This window comes from Sapajus apella, unplaced genomic scaffold (genome assembly GCF_009761245.1).
Source record: "Sapajus apella isolate SASKATOON/1434 unplaced genomic scaffold, GSC_monkey_1.0 scaffold71, whole genome shotgun sequence".
Taxonomy (NCBI): Eukaryota; Metazoa; Chordata; class Mammalia; order Primates; family Cebidae; genus Sapajus; species Sapajus apella.
Window position 1 is genome coordinate 1,283,130 of NW_022437011.1, and position 20,091 is coordinate 1,303,220.

Consider the following 20,091-nt stretch of genomic DNA (forward strand, 5'->3'; position numbering starts at 1 on the left):
AGCCCCAAATGCTCAGGAATGATTGGGAAACGTACCTGTGACTTGTGCTGATGCTCATCATACAGTCTGCTCTGGTGTCTTCTTCTGTGAGGAGGGAAGTACGAGAGGCTCAGACCTGCAGCTTTTCCCACCCACTGCTGCCCCAACCTCCTGAGGACTAGTGAATTCCCCCAGAACAAAGACTAGGTCTGCAGGGAACCCCCAAAGGCAGAGGCAAACAGATGTTCAGCTCTCCTAAATACAGCTGAGGCCCTGCTGGCCAAGGGGAGAACTTCATCTACATCTGAGGTGCTGAGGCCCCAGGCAGTAAGGATAGCCCTTGTTCAGGGCCAGCCTGCCAGCCGGGGCACACACATCCCAGGCAATGCTTCCTCTCACCTGGAAACCTCCATAGTCTACCTGGTTTCCCTGTGCTGGGGGGAGTCTCTCCTTCCTTCCCCAACACCCTTCACAGAAGTGGCAGGTCACTTCTATGGCTTCCAGGTGTTCAGGGAACATGCCCTGCCAGCCTCTTCCCTGGTGTGTCACAACTCATGAGGCCCCCATCAGGCCCTGGAAAGGCGAAGGGGGCAGGAACCAGGTCTGGGTATGTGTGAAGGGGCTTGGGTTTGGGTCCGTTTTCTGGCCCGAGACCCTTGAGGAACTCACTCTACCTTTTTCTTCTTTTTCTTCTGGGATAGTGACTCAGGATCTTTGGTTGAGGCCTTTTTTGCTTTCTTCTTCTTTTCCTTTTTTTCCTTGTCTTTTTTTCCTGAGGGAAGAAAGCAAACTTCCTGAACAACAGATGGTAATCCTAAGTGCTGGGGTCAATGTTAGGGGGCGCACAGGGGCAGGGCTCCCAGGATCCTGAAACTTGTCTCTGCTGATGCTGGGTTCCCAGCTCTCCCCGTATCACCGGGAGCCATCACAACAGGCTGGCAGGGCTAGGCATGGTGGCTCATGCTTGTAATCCCAGCACTTTGGGAGGCTGAGGCAGGTGGATCACTCAAGCCGAGGAGCTCAAGACCAACTTGGGCAACATAGTGACCTCTCTACAAAAAATACAAAAATTAGTTGGGCATGGTGATGCACGCTTGTGGTCCCAGTGATTTGTGGGGCCGAGGCAAGAGGATCGCTTGAGCTTGGGAGGCTGAGGTTGCAGAGAGCTGCGTTCATGACACTGCACTCCAGCCTGGGTGACTGGGCAAGACCCTGACTCAAAAAAATAAAAATAAAACAGGCTGCTGGCCTTGGTGACCACCCAGCAGTGCCGCTTACCTGCCCCTTGGGGGTCAGCTCATGATTTCTGTCTCATCTATGGACCACCTAGACGAATACCATTTTCCTTTAGGTCAACTCACTTTTTAAAACTCCCGCAAATTTATTTTAAATGGACACTATCTATTCCTCCTGTAAATGGAAATCTAGCACAGTTCTGAGCGCCAAGGGGCTGCAGGTCCTGCGTCCTGCTCTGAGGGTGCCGGACTCTTGCTCTAGAACTCGCTGGCTCTCTGGGCATCACTGGCATCTCATACACCCCTTTCCCACCATCCAGGGTGGTGCTTCAGAGTGCTGCCTAGGTTTGACTCTGGTTCCACCTAGTAAAACTCTAGCCCTGAACAGCACCTCTACTTCTCTGAGCCTCAGTTTTCTATCTGCTGAGCTTCATTTCTACCTAAATGAGGACCTGCTGCATGCAGAGTCTAGCACAGAGCTCAGCAGAAAGCCAGTGTTACTATGGAGGGAAAACTGAGGTCTAGAAAGATGGGGTTTGGCATGACGATTCTGATAGTCTGGTGTCTGGTCCACTCTGCACTCAGGGAGCTGGCTGGAGAAGCAGGTTCCTGCAAGATCTGCTGCACTGGGCTCGGGGAAAGAGGACATGACTCCTCATCCTTCTGCAGCATTCCTGGCAGTGCTCTGGAACCAAGTTCTGGCTTTGCCACTAACTGCCCCCTCATGACTGGACAAACCACTTCTCAGCATTTTTTGACAGTCTCACTCTGTCACCCAGGCTGGAGTACAACGGTGCGATCTTGGCTCATTGCAGCCTCCGCCTCCTGGCTTCAAGTAATTCTCCTGCCTTAGCCTCCCCAAGTAACTGGAATTACAGGTGCCTGCCACCATGCCCAGCTAATTTTTTGTATTTTTAGTAGAGATGGGGATTTGCCATGTTGGCCAGGCTGGTTTCAGCCACTCCTTTCCACATGGGAGAAATGAGACTAGGTGCTGGCTCAGGGTCCCTCCTGCCCCCATGAGGTGCCCAGCAGCCCGCGGTGTGGGGCCAGAGAAGTGGTCACTCACTCTTGTCTGATTTCTTCTTCTCCTTCTTGCTCTTTGGGTTGCTTTGATCTCCACCTTCAACCTTCCCCATCCCCTTCTGAAGCTCCTCTTCTGGCTTGTCCTTGGCCCCTTCGGAGCCAAGAGACCCCTTCCCCTTCTTCTCCTTGATGCCGCCACTTGCTTTGTCTCTCTTTGCTTTTCCCTTGGAAGTCATGGAGGCCTTTTCTGGGGAGACAGAGACCTCCCCACCTTCTCCAGTCCCCAGCTTCTTCTTCTTGTTCCTGGCAGCAGGCTGGTCTCCGGACAGCTTCCGCTTGCGGCTCTCCCAGCCCTTCCTGCTGCTCTCCTTAATGACATCCGCCGCCTTCTTTTTTTCCTGCTCCAGCAGCTCAGTCAGGACCTTCATCACCGAGGCCTGCACCTGGGCCTCGCTCAGGGGCCAGGGTTGGCCCAGGAGGCGCTGGGCGATGTTGCTTTGCAGCGCCAGGGTTGAGGCCTGGGGGTTCCCAGCCCCTTTTTTGGGCTTCTGGGACTTCTGATGTTTGGTGCCTGAGACAGCCTCTTTTCCACCTATGGAGAGATAATGTGGAGTCATGGATCTTGGAGAGCTGGGGGATAAATCTTACAGTACCTAAGAGCGAAGAGGGTGCAGTGAGTGACTCCACCTTTTCTTACAATGGCACAGATGGGGAGAGCAATTCTTGGCGGTCACTCTGCCCCAGCTGGTCTCCTAAGCTCACACCTTTCCACCATTTTCACATTCTGACTTTGTTTCTAACTTACAGCTTTTCTCTGTCTCTTTACACTAAAAACTGAAGTTAGGGTAGGGTACAAAAAATGACTCTAGAATGTTAATGAAAGGGCCTGAATGAAATGAAGTCAAACAGGAGGGAGATGCAGTTTGGAGATGGGAAGAAGGAGACCTGGGTACTATGTCTGACTTTCCCACTAACTTTCAGTGTGATTCTGGCCAGGACCCATCTCCTCCCAGGGCCTCAGTTTCCCTGTCTATAATCCGAGGGGTAGATGAACAGCAAGGCTCCTTAAGAAACACTGTAGATTTATAATAAAAGCAGAGGCCACGCAGACATTCAATTCATGACTACCCACACTTGGCCCTTTCGGTCAGGGGGTCTAGGTAAGGTGGGGAGTGCTGGGTACAGTGTATATACACGTGGCCGCTGACTAAGCAGGTTTACTGCCTGCCAGAGAGACTTCTGGTGCAGCCTTTGTTTAGAATTTTCCACGCCTCTGCTTGCCTTTGATAATTGTGTGCTGACTACACGTGTAAAAAAAAACCTTCCACAGCCCCCTCTAAAATGTCTCCTTGTTGCACCGCCTCTCACAAAGAACGCTGGGGAAGAAAGTGAGCAGCAATTCCTCTTCTGACCCAGCCTGGGGCAAGCTGTGGCTGAAAGCCCCATGACTGCACCCCCTCGCCACCTCTAACTTCCCAGGTGACTTCCCACAGACTTGGAGGTCTGTGCCCCATTCTGGGTCTCATGGGCACAACACTCCTGCACGCTGGGCTCTGAAAGGTGGCTTGGTGGTTTGGCCCTGGAGGTATTCACCCGGAGGAAGGCCCAGGTGAACGCTCCATGTCACACTGAGGCTAGGGCTGCCCCCTGCGGCATGTGGTGAGCCTGGCCCCCCAGCCCCACCCAGGATCTCTAGCAACTTTTGGCTCTCTAGAGTGTGGTGGGCTGGGGGAGGTAGGCTGGGCAGGGCAGGGCAGGGCAAGGCAGGGGCAAGACAGGTCAAGCAAGGGGACCCCAAGATGGCTGGAAGCCCAATTCCATCCTTTGGTAATACTTCAAGAGGGCAGGAGCCAACTGGAGAGGGAAGCTGGGGAGGGCAGTTAGCCCTGGCAACCTCTCTCCCCAGAGCCTACCTTTCTGCTGCTTTTTTTTTTCCTTTTTTTTTTTGAGAGAGAGAGTTTTTCTTTGTTGACCAGGCTGGAGTGCAGTGGTGCAATCTTGGCTCACTGCAACCTCCACCTCCTGGGTTCAAGCGATTCTCCTGCCTCAGCCTCCCGAGCTGCTGGAACTACAGGGGTCTGCCATCACGCTGGCTAGTTTTTTTGTACTTTTAGTAGAGACGGGGTTTCACCACGTTGGCCGGGCTGGTCTCAAACTCTTGACCTCAAGAGATCTGCCCACGTTGGCCTCTCAAAGTGCTGGGATTACAGGTGTGAGCCACGACACCTGGCCCACTTCTCTGCTCCTTGTCTGCAAACACCCAGAACATCAAGGCTGGAGAAGCCCTGGAGCTGTCCTAGGTGTGCCGGCTGGGATGTATTTGACCCTTAGCTCTAGCAGAGTCAGAGACAGCGGATGCCCCACATTGGCTTGAGTACTCCAGGATGACTTCCAAATACCAGGTGACTATTTTCTACATGTGCCATGCCTTGACACAGACTGGATACATCAACTCCTGCTTTGTATGGTTAAGACACAGAGACCCAGAGTGGCCAGGGGATTTCCAAGGCTTTAGAGTGAGTCACAACAGCCTGGGGCCAGCCTCTTGTCTGGGGTCTCCTGCATGTGCTGAGTGTCCTCCAAACATGACTCTCAGCCTATTGTCTGAGCTATCCTCTGAGGCCCACGGCCCACACCCCACACTGTGAGCCTATTTACAGGGAAGAAAAGTTGATGGGGATTGCTGGAGAGTGCCAATGCTTGCTTCACAAGCCAAAGGACGTGACTTCCTCTGAGACAGGGGTTATCCTATCTGGTACGTTAGTATCACCCAGGCCTGGATATACCCCCACTTCCAGGCTGTCTGGGGCATGGGGCCACTTGTACTTTTTTTGAGACAGGGTCTCACTGTGTCACCTAGGCCAAAGTGCAGTGGCATAATCATGGCTCACTATAGCCTCAACCTCCTGGCCTCAAGTGATTCTCCTGCCTCAGCCTCTCAAGTAGCTGGGAATACAAGCGTGGACCATCACACCAGCTAATTAAAAGAAATTTTAGAGATAGGGTCTCCCTGTGTTGCCCAGGCTGGTCTCGAACTCCTGGGCTCAAGCAATTTTCCCACCTCGGCCTCCCAAATTGCTAGGATTAAAGGCGTGTGCTGCTGCACCTGGCTCCACCTGCACTTTGATGAGCATCTCCAGGTCCAATGCGGGGCCACAAGGTCTCACTTGGAGAGGCTCTGGTGGCAGACAGGACCATGTTGGGAAGACTGTTGCTACAGGAGGGCAAGAAGGGGTCCACTGCCCTGTTGCTCTGTGTCTTGCTGTTTCCCTCCTGTAGACCTCAACTCACCTGTTTTAGGGGACAAGGTGTCTGCTGCCTGTTGGAGCTTTGCCTCCTGCTTGCTATCTGGGTCATCTTTGGCGGCCAGAGTAGAGGAAACTGAAGGGTTGGAGTTTGGCTTGGGAGTGGCTTTTGAGGCCTGGGAATTGGCCAGGGTTAGTCCAGGGGTCACATAACCTGAGAGGAGAGACTGAAGAAGCCCAGTGTGAAAGAGGCTGCCAGCTGCACTCTGCCCCCTAACCCAGCCCAAGTCATGGCCTGTTGTGAGGAAAGCAGCCTGGGGCCTCTAGAATCACCCCGCCCTTGGGTGCAGAGTGTGTGGATGGCAAGGCGCAGAGCAGCACTTCAGCCCTTGGTGTGTGCCTCCTGAACTATTTTAATTAACACAATTTCTAGACAGGCACATTTAAAAAGGAAATTTCTTTTTAACGCAAATGGAAAATTACTAGCTTTTGCCACATACAAACAGTAACTTTAAAAGAAGTCTGCTAAAGAATGTTTTTGTCTGGACATCACCCAGAATCAAGGTCAATCCCTTCTATAGACCCCAAGGGTCAGCTACTCAGGGCTCTATGCCGGGAGGCAGACAGCCTGGATGTCGTCTGTTGGCTGGGCCACAGCTGGTACTTCCCAGTCAGGACCTTGCCCAAGACCTCTGTGAAGAGAGGGGGCCCAGACCCCTGACCTGAGGGATGGGGTAGACAGGAGCCTGGCCTGGGGCTCCACCCTAAGGCTGCGCTGCCAGCCCTCTCCCTTGCAGTTACCTGGGATGGCGCCACGACGTCATCCTCGCTGGATTCTGCTGTGGTCTCCTCCACCAGGGTCTCCATCCTGGAGGGGGTGGAACCTACTGGAGAAGGACAATATCCTGCTGGTAGCCCCAGGTGGTCCCTGCCAGCCGGGCAGGGCAGAGGCCTTCGGGAAGGCCTGGGTCTCTCTGCAGGTCCCTCACCCCCACCCCAAGTCTTCTACTGCTTCTAATGCTCCTTGCACACTCGCTGCTATTCACAACATACTAGGTGAGACATCTGAATGCCAAAGCCTTATTTCTAATTCCTGAGGCCTCATTTCTATTTCCCTGCTTTCACCTGTTCCAGAAACATGGCCCTGGAGTTTTGGGGAGTCAGTGAACGGAATCTGATACCAACAAGCTGAGAGCGGCCAAACAGCAAAGTCAGGTCTCTGAATTAATTTAGACTGACTTCCTCATGAAATTGTACAGGTGGGGAAACTGAGGCCCAGGCTCAGCCAAGGGCACAGAACAAGTCTGAGATACAGAGCTGAGGCCAGAGCTACAGCTCCACCAGGTCAGACTCCACCCGCCTCCTGGCCCAGCCTTGCCTTTCCCCTGGGCACCCTCACCTAGCCGGTGGGCTGACTTGGCCACCTGGGGCCCTTCAGCATCTTCCTCGCTCCCTGAAGAGCTGTCGCTGCTGTCCTCACTGTCATCTGAGCTCCCAGGGGCTTTGGCGGCCTGCTGGCCATCAGGAAGCTTAGGTTTTCTGAGCTTGTTGGTTCCTCTGGCCTGGACAGGGGTGCTCTGGGGACTCGTTGCAGGGAGGGTTCCCACAGCGCTGTCAACCTAATTCGGTGAAAGGAGAAGGAATGGAAGGAAAAATTAGGGCAAGTAAGATCTGGTCCTTCCTGAACACTTCAATAGGGCCACGCACCATGTTAGACAGGGAGCACATGCAGTGTCATTTGATCTTCCAACAAAAAGTACTGTAATTCCTTGTTACAGATTAGGCCATTGAGGCCCAGGGAGGCAAACCAAGTGCAGAGGTCACAGGCAAGTGGCCAGTGCTGGTGCTGGGATGCAAGGCCACGCCTGTACCTTCTATGCTCTGCAGGCTTGCTTCCCCTGCTCCCCAAGCTCACCCCACTTGAAGGTTGGGTCCTGGCAACAGGAGGCTGAGCCTCACTGGCTTTCTGGGCGAGGACCTTCAGGGCAGCCTGGGTCAGTGGGAGGGAAGCTGGGTTCTTCTTTAACACCTGTGGGTGGCAAGAGGTAGCCCTGAGACTCATGAGTCCTTGGGATGCCAGCTGTGCCAAACCCTGGTCAGATGCTGTCTAGTTGGCGTGGGGGCTGGAGTGGGAACTGAGGGACAAAGGGGCAGTGTCACCATCTTGGCAGCAAAACTGGTGGCAGGCTTCAGGTTATGAGCTAATTACATTGTTCTCAAAGAGCAAGAGACAATTCCCAGCCCAGGGTAGGGAAACAGCTTAGACCCCACCACTCAATCTGTACCTTCATTAGGGACAACCTGGTGGCCCCCCGGTACCACCTCTACTTCTTACACCCATCAGCAGTCAGGAAGACAGAACTTAGAAAGGAAATTGGGCATGGCCCTTTGCTGAGAGAGCCTTCAAATGTGGCACGGCCCTTGCCATGGCCTGGCTCCTCTCCTCTCCTCTCCTCTCCCCCAGCTCCTTATCTAGCTGTCCCTACCTCTCAGGTTCCCTCATCCCCAAGCACTTCCCCAAAAGGCTCTGGCACCTGCAGTTTCGCTGCCTGGAGGGTGGCCCAGCTTATCCTGTAACTAGCTGCTTCTGCTTAAACACTGCCACCTTGGGGAGGCCTTCCTATAGCAGGTGACCCCCCTATTCTCTAGTTTATGTTGCTTCCTCACCTACCAGCTGGTGAATAATTTTATGTGGGTTCCCTTGTTTAATGGCTGCCCCTCACCACTCCCTGACTGGCCTGGGAACTCCTTGTCCCTGCCTTGGTTCCTGCAGTATCCCTAGGGCCTGGCAGGAACAGATGCTCATGGACAGTGACCATGGCCCAACTTCCCATCCAGCACCCATGTTCCCAGTTCTTCTTGGCCTAGAGTCCAGGGATGAGTCCAGGGAGTGGGTGGCACGCCAGCCTCCCAACACTGGGGATTCCCAACTTTGCGAGCCCACCTCCTCAGGAAGAAAGGACGGAGTGTGTCATGGACATCTTCCTCTCAGTTGGATGAAAAACCAGACGGATATGGCCCAAAAAGCAATGAACTGGGTCTCAGAAGACCCAGGTTCTGGCCTTGCTGAATGTTGGTCACATTACAGCCCTGGGGGTGGGGACGTGTGCTCAGTTTTATGATCTGAACAACGCACAAGTCAATAACCCTACTCTGCCCAGCTTTTACATTCAGGCAAGGACAAAATAAAAATGCACTGAAAATGGCGAAGACTGGGAATAATGCTAAAGTCACCATTACAAACACCAAAAAAAAGGCAACTTTTGTTCACGGCATTATAAAACTGAAGAAAAAAATCAAAAGCCCCACCCCGCTGGAAAACTCAAGGTGCAGGGCTTGTTTGGCCAGGAGGCTGTGTCCCCAGATTACTCTTCCTCATAACTCAAAGGTGATTTGGGAAGCCAGCACGGGAGCTGTAGCCAGGAGACCAGAAAGCCTCTGGCTGTGAGGCCACTACCTCTGGGGCGCAGAAGTGACAGCAACTGCAAGCCATCCCATTAGCATGTGCAGGTAAGCATGGGAGTAGGGCCCCCCCCACTGGCCTGCATAGCCCTCCCTTGCCCACCAGGTACCTGAGTGGCTGGTCCCTCCTGTTTCTTGCCATCTGATATCCGACTGGACTCCTTGTTGCTGCTGGCCCTAGCCGTGCTGCCTTTGGGGGCTGTCCTTGGGTGGGTGGTAGGCACAGTCACCACGTTGGTTCTAATGGCTGAAATGGAGCGAAATGGCGGCACATCAGGGCACTAAAGCCCCACAGCCTCCTCAGCAGTGGCAATAACCCAATTTACCAACCTGTGCTGGGGACCTAGAGCCGTGCTCAGAGCTTAGAGGTAGAAGCTTGTTTACTTCCCTCTCCAAGCCTCCCAGGCAAGAGATGTCATTATGTCATTTGACAAGGCTCAGGGAGCTCAAATGGCTGCTCTGGGGTGACCCCAGGCATCCTCATCCCCTTCCTCCCAGCTGGCCAGGCTGCCACTCCTGAGCAATGGGCCAAAGCACCAGTACTAAACAACTCTGCTTGCAGTTAAAATTGTCTCTCCTTAGAGTCCCTGTGGTTATCTGCAGAGGCCCAGGAACACGCAAGTTCTTCAAAGCACTGTTTGTAACAGCCAACTCCCTCACCCCTCCACCCTGAAACAAAACCCTCTGGTTCCTCCAACATGGTGCTGGCTACACAAACTGTGAAACGTCCACCTGAAGGACTTCTTTGTAGCCAGTAGGCATTGTGCTACAAATAAAGATGAAAAATCTGATGTAATAAAATATACAGTATGGTCTCGCTTTAAAAACACAGGTATATCTTAGGTTTTTATAAATTAGCATTTGTCAAATCTTAACAGTAATTATTTTGGGCAGTAGAATTACAGGTGATATAGTTTCTTATGTGCTAATCTGTATTTTTAAATCTCTCTCTCACACACACACACACACACACACACACTTTTGTAGAGATAGGGCTCTATGTTGCTCAGGCTGGTCTTGAATTCCTGGGCTCAAGTGATCTTCCCACCTTGGTCTTCCAAAGTGCTGGGATTATAGGTGTGGGCCACCATGCCCAGCCATAATCTGCATTTTGTTTGTTTTGTGTTTTTTTGAGACAGTCTTGCTCTGTTGCCCAGGCTGGAGTACAGTGGTGCAATCTCAGCTCACTGCAACTTCTGCCACCTGGGTTCAAGCAATTCTTGTGCCTTAGCCTCTCAAGTAGCTGGATTTACAGGAGTGTGCCACCATGCCGGCTAGGCTAATTTTTTGTATTTTTAGTAGGGGTGGGGTTTCACCATGTTGCCCAGGCTGGTCTTGAACTCCTGAGCTCAGGTGATCTGCCTGCCTCAGCCTCTCAAAGTGCTAGGATTATAGGGGTAAGCCACTGCATCTGGCCTGTATTTTTACATTATCCTATCAGGATCAGGTATTATTTCCTTGTAAAAGTGTTATAATAACAGTAATAGCAGCATTAACTCTTTTCCTGCTATCATTGGTAGAATCACAGATTAGTCCTGTCACTCGCTGATAGATGAAATCTCTCCCTGTAATGTCTCTGGCTTAGGACTGCCTAACCCACTTTACATGCTACCAAGGAGGGGAAGTTCACTACCACCCTGACTACCTGGTCCACATTCAGTCAACTTTTAGAGAGTTCTTACTTCGACTGTGTAGGAACCTGGTCCCTGCAGCTTCTAGCACAGGTCTGAGTTCCAAGCCTGGGGCTGGCACAAAAAAGCCCTGGCAGAACTGCAGGTCTGAGCGAGGCTCTAATCAGGATGGCCAATGCAGGGCCCAGAGACCTGGCCCCAAGCCCCTCCTGACCAACACCTTGCTATGTGACTTAGCCAGTGTCCTGTCCCTTCTGGGCCTCAACACGGGGCAGTGCTGGTAGCCCCTCCCACCACTTCATAGGGGCTGCGCTCACCAGGAGTCAAGCACTGTGTAGCGGAGATCATGTCTTCATCCTCGCTCTCAGAGGAGGAACTCCTGGCTGTGCTCTCCGAGGCTCGGGCCTTCCTCGGGGTGCTCGCAGCCTGGGCTTGTGCGGGGGTAGCAGCTGGGCCAGCTGGACTACGATTAGGGTCGACAAAAATCAGAGGGGGTTTAATCACCTTGAAAAACAAAAACAAAACACCCCCCCAGTGATTAAAGGCTTGGCCAGGGAAAGGAGATGATGGGGTTAGGGAATGTTTTACAAGGCAAGGGGTCCACAGAGCTCGGGGACAGCTGGGCACAGAGGCCATTCCAGCTGCCCAGGGTGCCCCCTCCCACCACACACATCTGATAAGACCCAGCACAGCACTTCACAACTCACAGGAGCCCACCTGACCCTCACAGTGAGGCCCTACAGTCAGCAGGATCAGCTCCCTTGTACAGGTGGGAAAACCACATGCTCTGAGGGAAAGTGAGCTACCCAACGCCACAGTGCCTACTGGAAGCAAAGCCAAGGCCAGAATGTCCAGTTCTGCCTTCTTTCCCCTGGCTGGCTTCAGAGACAGTTACCTGCTGAATGCAGGGGATGGTCTAAGCAGTTTCCCAGGGCTGCCTAGTTAGAATATACAATTCACCTGGGGAGGTCTAGCTGCCCCCACCCCAGAGGTTCTGATGTAGCTCTCCTGATATGTGACTCAGGATGAAGCTCCCCAACTATACCGACTCAGTTCCTTCAACAAAAAAATGCACAAGAGAAACAAGGGTTGGGTAAGAACCAATAGATTTAAGACTTAGAGGATTAATAACTCAATGTAGTATGTGGCCTTTAACTGAACTCCATGAGACAATCGAGGAAATAGGCACTGGGTAGATCAACTTTTTAGATGTGACATTGTATTGCAGTTGTGCTTAAAAAAAGAAGTCCTTATAATTGAGAGCTGCATACTGAAATCCTGGTGAATGAGCTGACACATCTGAGACTGGCTGCAAAGTAATCCAGGGGCGTTGGGGAACTGAGTGGAGGGTTTGCATGAAATGAGCCTGCTCAGGAGTTCCTAATGTTGAGGCTGGGGATGGCACGTGGGGGTTCTTTACATTATTCTATCTTTAGATATGCTTTAAATTTTCCAATAAAACAGTAAAAGAAAAAGCAAGCAACAGCAGTTCCCTGGTATCCTGCAGGCCAGTCTGGTTTTGAATTACAGCATCCCTGAACATGTTCACTGCACACAAGGGCATCTACAGGCTCATTTCTTTCCCAAATCCCCAGCTAACGAGAACACACACTGTTGTGAGCCAGGGAGCTGATTAGGTCTACGTTCCATTCCCTAAATGTCAGATCTGGTTTGGCCTCTGTTCCCTCTCTGGCCAGTGAAGAGCTGCAGGGCAGGAGGAGGGAGCTGCCTAAGGCTAAGGAAGGAGTAGAGTCAGGTGGGGACTGGTCTCCAGCTTCTGTACCATCCTGCCTACCTCCAGAACCTGACTTAACACACCTGGCTCCTCAGGGTGCAAGGTACTGTGGAGAGGCATAAAGTAAAAAGTCAAACAGAAAGGTGCCTGCCTGAGGGTGGAAGCTTAGCTGGGCTTAGTAGGCCTTTCCTACCCCTGCCAAATAGCCTCCCCCATGGCTGCTCTGATCTGCCACTTCCAGAGCCTTCCTTCCCACGATATAAAAAAGAGAAGGATGGAAAGTGGGAGAAGGCTTACAGTTGAGGGAGGGGGGATCTATATATATGTGAGAAGACAGGAACAGATTGTCGGGGACAAGAGAAGCAACGAACCCACTGAGGCAAACAATAGCGTCTTGGGATGTTAAAAGCAGCTCAGCAGCAAAAGCCTCCTCCTAGTTCCACCTGCCCACGCCACCCCACTGGGCCTCTGGGCCGTAGGAGGGAGGTGGTACAGGGGGCTTGGCTGTGGGGGGCTGAGGCAGGGCACAAGTACATTATCCTTGCACTCCTACCATGTGAGTGCAAGGATCAAGTCTGTAGAGTTCACAAAGGTGGGTAGTGAAGCTTGCCCAGAGTGTGGGGGAAGACCCGCTTCTCATTCCACCTTTGTCATGACTTCACTGTGTGGTCAAGCCCCTGAACTTTGTGATCCTCAGTTTCCTGTTTAATAAAAGGGCTAGGAGTAATCCCTGCCTCGGTTCATTCACCGGAGGGGTTCTAATGCACTATGGAAATTGCAAAGCACAGGAATGCAGTTCTGGGGTCAGTTTAAAAAAACTCATGGGAGTGAAGCAGCAAAACCGGCACTGCCTGAACATTTGGCTGTACCTCCCTGTAGGAAGTGGGCAATAAGGACTCAGGGAACCCAAGGATGCCCTTCCTACCTGCAGGTCTGACACCTAGGGGCTTTCTGGATGGTGTTCACCCCCTCCTGTCAAAGCTGAGCTCATTCTAACTGTGCCTACAATTCCAGCCAAGTCTGGGGCACAGAGGGGGCTGATGGCCTAGGCTGTGGACCTTGGCAAGGGACATAACCACAAAGGTGTTACTCCTCTAAGAATCTCTCTCAGAACTGCCTAGGGGTTGGTTAACAGATCTAGGCCAGCCCCACCCCAGGAGACTGAGAAATTCTACCCTTTGGGGATATGGCCTGGAACCTCAATGTCCACCCCACCCACTCAAGAAGTCTTATCCCAGGGATTGAGATGAATGAGGCTCAGAGGAGGCAAGTGGCCTTGTCCAGGGTGACCAGCAAACTGGTGCCAGGGCCAGGATTAGAAGTTAGTTCTCCAGGCACCAGACTGGAGCTCTTTCTAGAACCAATTATGCTAGGCCTCAATTTAACACCCAGATTTAATTTCTTATAGGTTTCTTTTTTCTCTTTGATTCAACCTAAAACTCTGAGAGCGGGGCCTACATCTTTTTGACAAAATAATGGAACAAGTTAGCCTTAAAAAATTTTATTACTGACAAATGAAATTGCATACATTTGTGGTATATAACATGAAGTTTTGATACACATATACATTGCAGAATAGCTAAATTAAGTTATTTAACATCCATCATCTCACATACTTGTTTTCTTTTAAACCTGGAAGCTATTCCAGGCCACAGCACAGACTCTGGCCTGAGGTCTGCTCTGCACAAAAGGGCGGAGGCAGAGTGAGGGGCCTAGGAATGGAGCCACAGTCTCTATCCCTGCCTCCTAGCCTGGGGCTCTGCCCACCACCCTGGCCTCAATCCCCTGCCCCACTGATGGGCTAAATAATAAAATCAGACTGAAACCCGTCAATAGAGTGCTCAGTAAATGTACAATAATGAAAATAATCATAATCAGTGAACTAGGGATTAGGAACTAAAGATCTCTCAGTTAGGCAGAGGCTACAGTTCCCCAGGCTATGACTGTCTTCCCTGAATCCTCCTGTGGGGATGCATAAACTGCTGACTTCTTTTCCTTCTGCTTTTTAAATAGGGACTCCAGAATCTTCAGGACTAACATACCAATTAAATGGTTCAGTTTAAGCATGATGTTCATTTTAATTGTGTTAGTCCGCCCCCATAGAGAAAGCCAGAGCGGCCCCCTCCCTCCCAGCTGTTTGGATCCCTCAGAGTCAGGCGGCCTCATAAAGGCTCCACATCAAGCCAGAGGGCAATGCCCAAGCCCAGGGGAGTGTTGGGGCAGTACCAGGCAACAGGTCAGAGTGTGAATAGCCTGGGCTCAAATACCAGGTCTGTCCACTTGTCATCAGCCATGTGATGCTGGGACATGTCTCTCAACTTCTCTGAGCCTCATTCCCAGTTCCTCAAAAGGCAAGTAACAAAGGGAGCTGCCCTCATGGGGCTGTTGTGGAAATTAAACAGAAAAATGCAAATACAGGGCACCGCATAGTGCCTGCCACACAGGGAATTACCAGATGTTAGTTGTAGTTCATTACTTTTGTAATCTGTGCTATTGAGAAGAGAGAGGCAGTGAGCACCCTATTTATTGCTGGAGGTGTGCAAGCAGCATCTGACCTTATTGATGGACCGGTAAGAATGTGAGGGTGGTGTGGTGGCTCACATCTGTAATCCCAGCACTTTGGGAGGCTGAGGTAGGTGGATCACGAGGTCAGGAGTTCAAGACCAGCCTGGCCAAGATGGGGGAATCCCATCTTTACTAAAAATACAAAAACTAGCCAGGCATGGTGGTGCACACCTATAATCCCAGTTACTCAGGAGGCTGAGGCAGAGAAGTGCTTGAACCCAGGAGGCAGAGGCTGCAGTGAGCTAAGGTCGCACCACTGCACTCCAGCCTGGATGACGGAGCAAGACTCTGTCTCAAATTTAAAAAAAAAAAAAATTAAAAAAAAAAAAAGGTGGTATATGATATTCAAGGGGAGATGGTTCAGGAGACCACTCTGGTCTGGAGATTGCAGGACTCCAACATCTGTGGTTAGGTCCTGGGAGGGGAACGGGTGCTCTAAGGTACCTGGCAGAAACTTCTGGGAGCTTGAGGTTAGAGGAGGACAAAGGGCAATGGTGTCTGATGGAAGGGCTAGGGTTCACATGGAAGCTTGGACCACACCAGCATGGCTGACTTGGGCCTCTGTACAGGGAGATAAGGTGGACTTGGTCCCACCCTTGGGGGTGTAGCCTGGGCAAGACCGTGGCTTAAGCTCTGGGTGCAGTAGAGTGCATGAAGGTGTGCCACAGGCACTTGAGAGGGTCCTGGGCAAAGCTCACAGGATTCGAGAAGACTCTCAGTCCTAAACAGAAAACGGAGATGTAGGGAGCCAGGGGACCAGTGTTTGCACCTTTCCTCAGCCTCTTATGAATCATGAGAATTTGGGGAAACTGCTTCAACTCTAAGGCTTGATTCCCCATCTGTCAAATGGGGCAACATTCCCTGCCCTCCTCACAGTTAAGAGGTACCCTTTCTTAGTTAGGGGACTGTGGCAAGTACTTTGTGTGCTGGCACCAGTACACAAAGGAAAGAGGGAGGCACTGGTACTGTCCTCATTTTATGGCTGAAACGCTGAGCCTCACACAAGCGGCAAGGCATCTGCCCAGGACCATAGAGCCGGTGGGTGGTAGAGCCAGGCTTCGCCCCGACACCACCCGGCTCTGAAGCCTGTATGTTTAACTGTGCACTGCTGCTTGCCTCACAGGGCTCAGATGAATGTCACAATAGAGGAGAGAGCTCTGGAAGCTGTGAGGTGCTGCTTAAGTATGGCAAGATTTTCCCAATGGGAAAGATGTGCCCTCTCCCACAAGGCCTGCCAGCCCAGCTCTGTACTTGGAGCGTCTACAGAGAGAAGGCATGGCCTACCTGGGTCAGTAGCAGCTCTTCCTCACTGCTCTCTGAGGACCCCTCCATGTTCCTCTCTGGAGGTGCTGGGACCAGGGTCTTGCTTCTGGCAGGTTTGGAGTTACCATCCTTCTGAGGGGACAAGACCTGGATAAGCACATGGTGGGGGAGAGGGATATCTGCTGAGGGGGAAACAACCAGCAGGTAATGACCCTCAGACACTCTGGTCTCCAGGGAAGGCAGCTTGGCCCCTTCCTGCACATGCACAGGGATAGCTGCTGGCCTGACCTGCACCACAGCCACTGGAAACATGCTTCCACCCTGCTAGTCTCCTTCCAGAGGTGACTCCAAACTTGAAAGGGATATATGACTTTGATGCAGCTAAAACCTGAGGGCTGTAGGGCTGTTGGCCCAAGGTGTGGACAAGAGGTGACAGCAGCCTAGGACAAGTTGCAGGCATAAGCCAGTGGTCCCAGCACAGTTCACTTCTGGTTGTAACACCTCCTAAAAGCAGGAGCTGCCTAGAAGTATTCCACTAGCTACCATCCCCTCCTGCTATGGCAGGCATGATGATGGAGGCTGAACTGGTGAGCACTGCAGTCAGAGGGCAGAGGAGGGCTCAAGGGATCAGGGTGGAGATGCTGGTGGTGATGGCAGCTCAGTGGTCCTTATTGGGGCAGAGGCGCTCCCTTTCACTACTCAACCTAGCAAAAAAGTAGGACCCAGGCTGTCTGAGCTTCCAATTTCAAGAGAAGCTGGAAGATCTGTACCTGTCAGTTCCAATTTTTAAATGGGGCAACTACGGATGCACACTGCAGGCTGCCTCCTAAAGCCATGCCCCAATGTGTTCCTTGCTAATAGAACTTTCACTCTGTTCAGTGGCGCCTACCACATGCTTCAGGGAGGGTGGTCCTTCCTCCCAGCTAGTCATGGGAACTACCAGCACTTTGTCTATGGCTAAAGGGGTAGCATGTCCAGCCTGAGGTCTGAGGAGCCTTAAGTCTACCCTCAGTCTTTCTTTTGAGATAGAGTCTTGCTCTCTTCACCCTGTTGCCCAGGCTGGAGTGCAGTGGCATGATCCTGGTTCACTGCAACCTCTACCTCCCTGGCTTCAAGTAATTCTCTTGCCTCGGTCTCCCAAGTAGCTGGGATTATAGGCCAGTACCACCATTCCGTCTGGCTAATTTTTATATATTTTTAGTAGAGACAGGGTTTTGCCATGTTGGCCAGGTTTGTCTCCAACTCCTGACCTCAAGTGATCTACCTGCCTCAGCCTCCCAAAGTGCTGGGATTACAGGTGTGAGCCGCTGTGCCTGGCCTGCCCCCAGCACTTTAGGAGATGCTGCAGCCCAGCTATGACCATGAAGCTGGTGGAGCACAGAGATGGAAGAAATCTGGCCACTACTGATGCTCAGCTGAAGGAACCAGCTTTTCAGCCGCTGGAAACTGGGACTTCGTGCGTTATAAGACAGTTAATCCCCTTATTTTAGCTTTTTTATGTTTTGTTGTTGTTGTTGTTGTTGTTGTTGTTTTTGAGATGGAGTCTTGCTGTGTCACCGAGGCTGGAGTTCAATGGCACAATCTTGGCTCACTGTAACCTCTGCCTCCCAGGTTCAAGCATTCTCCTGCCTCAGCCTCCTGAGTAGCTGGGATTACAGACATCCACCAACACACCCGGCTAATTTTTGTGTTTTTAGTAGAGACAGGGTTTCACCATGTTAGCCACGCAGGTCTCGAACTCCTGACCTCATGTGATCTGCCCACCTCCACCTCCTAAAGTGCTGGTATTACAAGCATGAACCACTGTGCCTGGTCCATTTAAGTTCTTTTGAATGGGGCTTTCTCCTGCAGCTTAGGCCATTTCGATGGATAGAGAAACTTGTTGAAAACATAAAAACAAACAAAAAAAAACTACACAGGCCAAAACATGGCTGGGGCCTATGTCTTCGTTTGGCTTTAGACCCTCCATAAATCTACCAGTAACAAGCACCTGGGAGGGCCTGCAGCCTGCAGGACAACTGCATTCAGTGACTATGCGCCTCCATGCCCAGCCCCTCTGCACACACTGAAGGCCCCTCTCCACTTTTGTGTCTGGTCATCCTTCAGGCTCAGCTCAATCATCCCCTCCTCTTCTGGCCATTCAGTGGCCTTTCAGCACCACCAGCTGAAATAGGTCACTGTGATAATCTGGTCACCTGTCTTGCCCCACAGACTGTGAGCACCTTAAGTGCAGGGCCAATGTCTTTCACCCCAGTCATTGTTGGTTTGGTGTATCAAAGGCAGAGGTTAGGGCTAGGGAGTGTTCATCTTGGTGCTTGTTTTACTCATGAAGAAAACAGAAATCTAAGAGGTTATGGAGCTCGGCCTAGCACAGTGACTTCCAGCTTCCCTTAAGAAAGGGAAGATGTGGCCACACAGAGGGTACATTTCCACAGTCACAACTGGCTGAAGCCGATAGAACTGTCCCTCTGGATGGGGCAAGGGCTCCCCAGTGTGCCCTACTTGCTACCACTATCTACTGTCTCTCCTGACATCCATCATTTCTGCCAGGCCTGCATCAGTCATTTCCATCACACATCTGAGCCTGCCAGTGCTGGAGCCTGTCACCCTACACTTCTGTAGGATTTAGCCATCTCGCTGCCTTCTGCACGCAGACCTAGGGAATCGTTCAGGTTTTCTTTCTCCCCACTCTCCAGGGCCCAGGCTTTACACTAAGTTAGACAAGCCCTGCCTGAGGAGATACACCTGCCTATGTGAGACCCCCAAGGCCAATGTGAGGGATGTGACTTCCTCCATCTCCCCAGTGCCTCAGGGCTACACTCCAAGCTTCCTTGGGACTCTGACTGGGAGAGTCATCTTGTATTAATGTATGCACAATAACTAGCATTTAGATTCTTGGTCTCATGTCCCGTGATGGGAGATACTTGCCTAGCTTGGGGGCTGGTGGAGACCTGGACCTCGATCTAGATCCAAGACACTTTTAGCTAGGGAAGTCTTGGTTTGAGGGGTTTTTATAGCAGGTTTTACCTAAGGAGATGTGGATGACAGCAGAGGGAGGAGGACATGGTGAAGCTGGAGCCTTAAGCCTTAACCTGGCCTTCCTTTTCCTCACCTGGCCCTAAACCCTGGTTTTTCATTTTTTTTTTCTTTTTTGAGATAGTCACACTCCAATTGCCCAGGCTGGTGTGCAATGGGGTGATCTCGGGTCACTGCAACCTCTACCTCCCAGGTTCTAGGGATTCTCGTGCCTCAACCTCCCAAGTAGCTGGGACTATAGGCACCTGCCACCATGCCCAGTTAATTTTTATATTTTTAGTAGAGACGGGGTTTCACCACATTGGCAGACTGGTCTTGAACCCCTGACTTCAAGTGATCCGCCCCACTCTAAACCCCAGTTCTAACTGAGGAGTGGGTGTTGGTGGCTCGGAGGCCTGGCAAGTCTCACCTGGGCAGAGGTCACAGCTGCCGGTGCCTCCCCATCACTGTCTGACTCCTCACTGCTGCTCTCTGAGTCATCCTTCTGCCTCCCCGCCTGGGCGGTCAAAGGCCCTGTCTTCCCAGGAGGTGCTGGGCCAGCCCCTTTCCTGGGGGACTCCTTGGCAGGGGCCAAGGCAGCTCTGACCTGGGGGCTCTTCCCTGAAGGCTTCATCTGGAGTGAGAAATAGGATGAGGGAAGAGAGAGCCCAGAGGGCGAACATGTGAGGAAACAGGAGCTAGATGCAGCAAAGATGGCTATATCCCATGTAGGGGATGCTCTCCCCCTACTCCTCTCCAGCTTACCCGAGCTGGCATCTCTGTCTCCTCCTCACTGTCCGACTCCTCCTCACTGCTCCCTGAGTCCTCCTCTGGTCCTGTCTGGGCCACTGCCTTTCCCACAGGTGGCACAGATGCTGGGCCCCTCACCAAGACGGCACTGTTCTGGGGGTTTCTTGCTTGTGGCTTTACCTGAA

The 20,091-nt window shown here is 52.0% G+C and overlaps 1 protein-coding gene across 21 annotated transcripts in view; it reads right to left on the reverse strand.

Moving 5' to 3' along the window:
• Nucleotides 1–20,091, reverse strand: part of TCOF1 (treacle ribosome biogenesis factor 1) — a 43,219-nt gene that overhangs the window by 2,513 nt on the left and 20,615 nt on the right. For 6 of the 21 annotated variants that reach the window (XM_032250216.1, XM_032250209.1, XM_032250217.1 and 3 more), the window contains 12 exons: nucleotides 19,922–20,086; nucleotides 19,587–19,790; nucleotides 16,163–16,288; nucleotides 10,896–11,082; nucleotides 9,058–9,194; nucleotides 7,401–7,514; nucleotides 6,885–7,104; nucleotides 6,287–6,372; nucleotides 5,532–5,712; nucleotides 2,284–2,832; nucleotides 655–751; nucleotides 36–86 (listed from right to left, as the gene is read on the reverse strand). In XM_032250216.1, the coding sequence (XP_032106107.1) occupies nucleotides 36–86; nucleotides 655–751; nucleotides 2,284–2,832; nucleotides 5,532–5,712; nucleotides 6,287–6,372; nucleotides 6,885–7,104; nucleotides 7,401–7,514; nucleotides 9,058–9,194; nucleotides 10,896–11,082; nucleotides 16,163–16,288; nucleotides 19,587–19,790; nucleotides 19,922–20,086 (2,117 nt within the window). Of the gene's footprint in view, nucleotides 1–35; nucleotides 87–653; nucleotides 752–2,283; nucleotides 2,833–5,531; nucleotides 5,713–6,286; nucleotides 6,373–6,884; nucleotides 7,105–7,400; nucleotides 7,515–9,057; nucleotides 9,195–10,895; nucleotides 11,083–15,194; nucleotides 15,600–16,162; nucleotides 16,289–19,586; nucleotides 19,791–19,921; nucleotides 20,087–20,091 lie in introns of those variants that run through there. The other 15 variants (XM_032250223.1, XM_032250215.1, XM_032250222.1 and 12 more) reach the window with 13 other exon arrangements.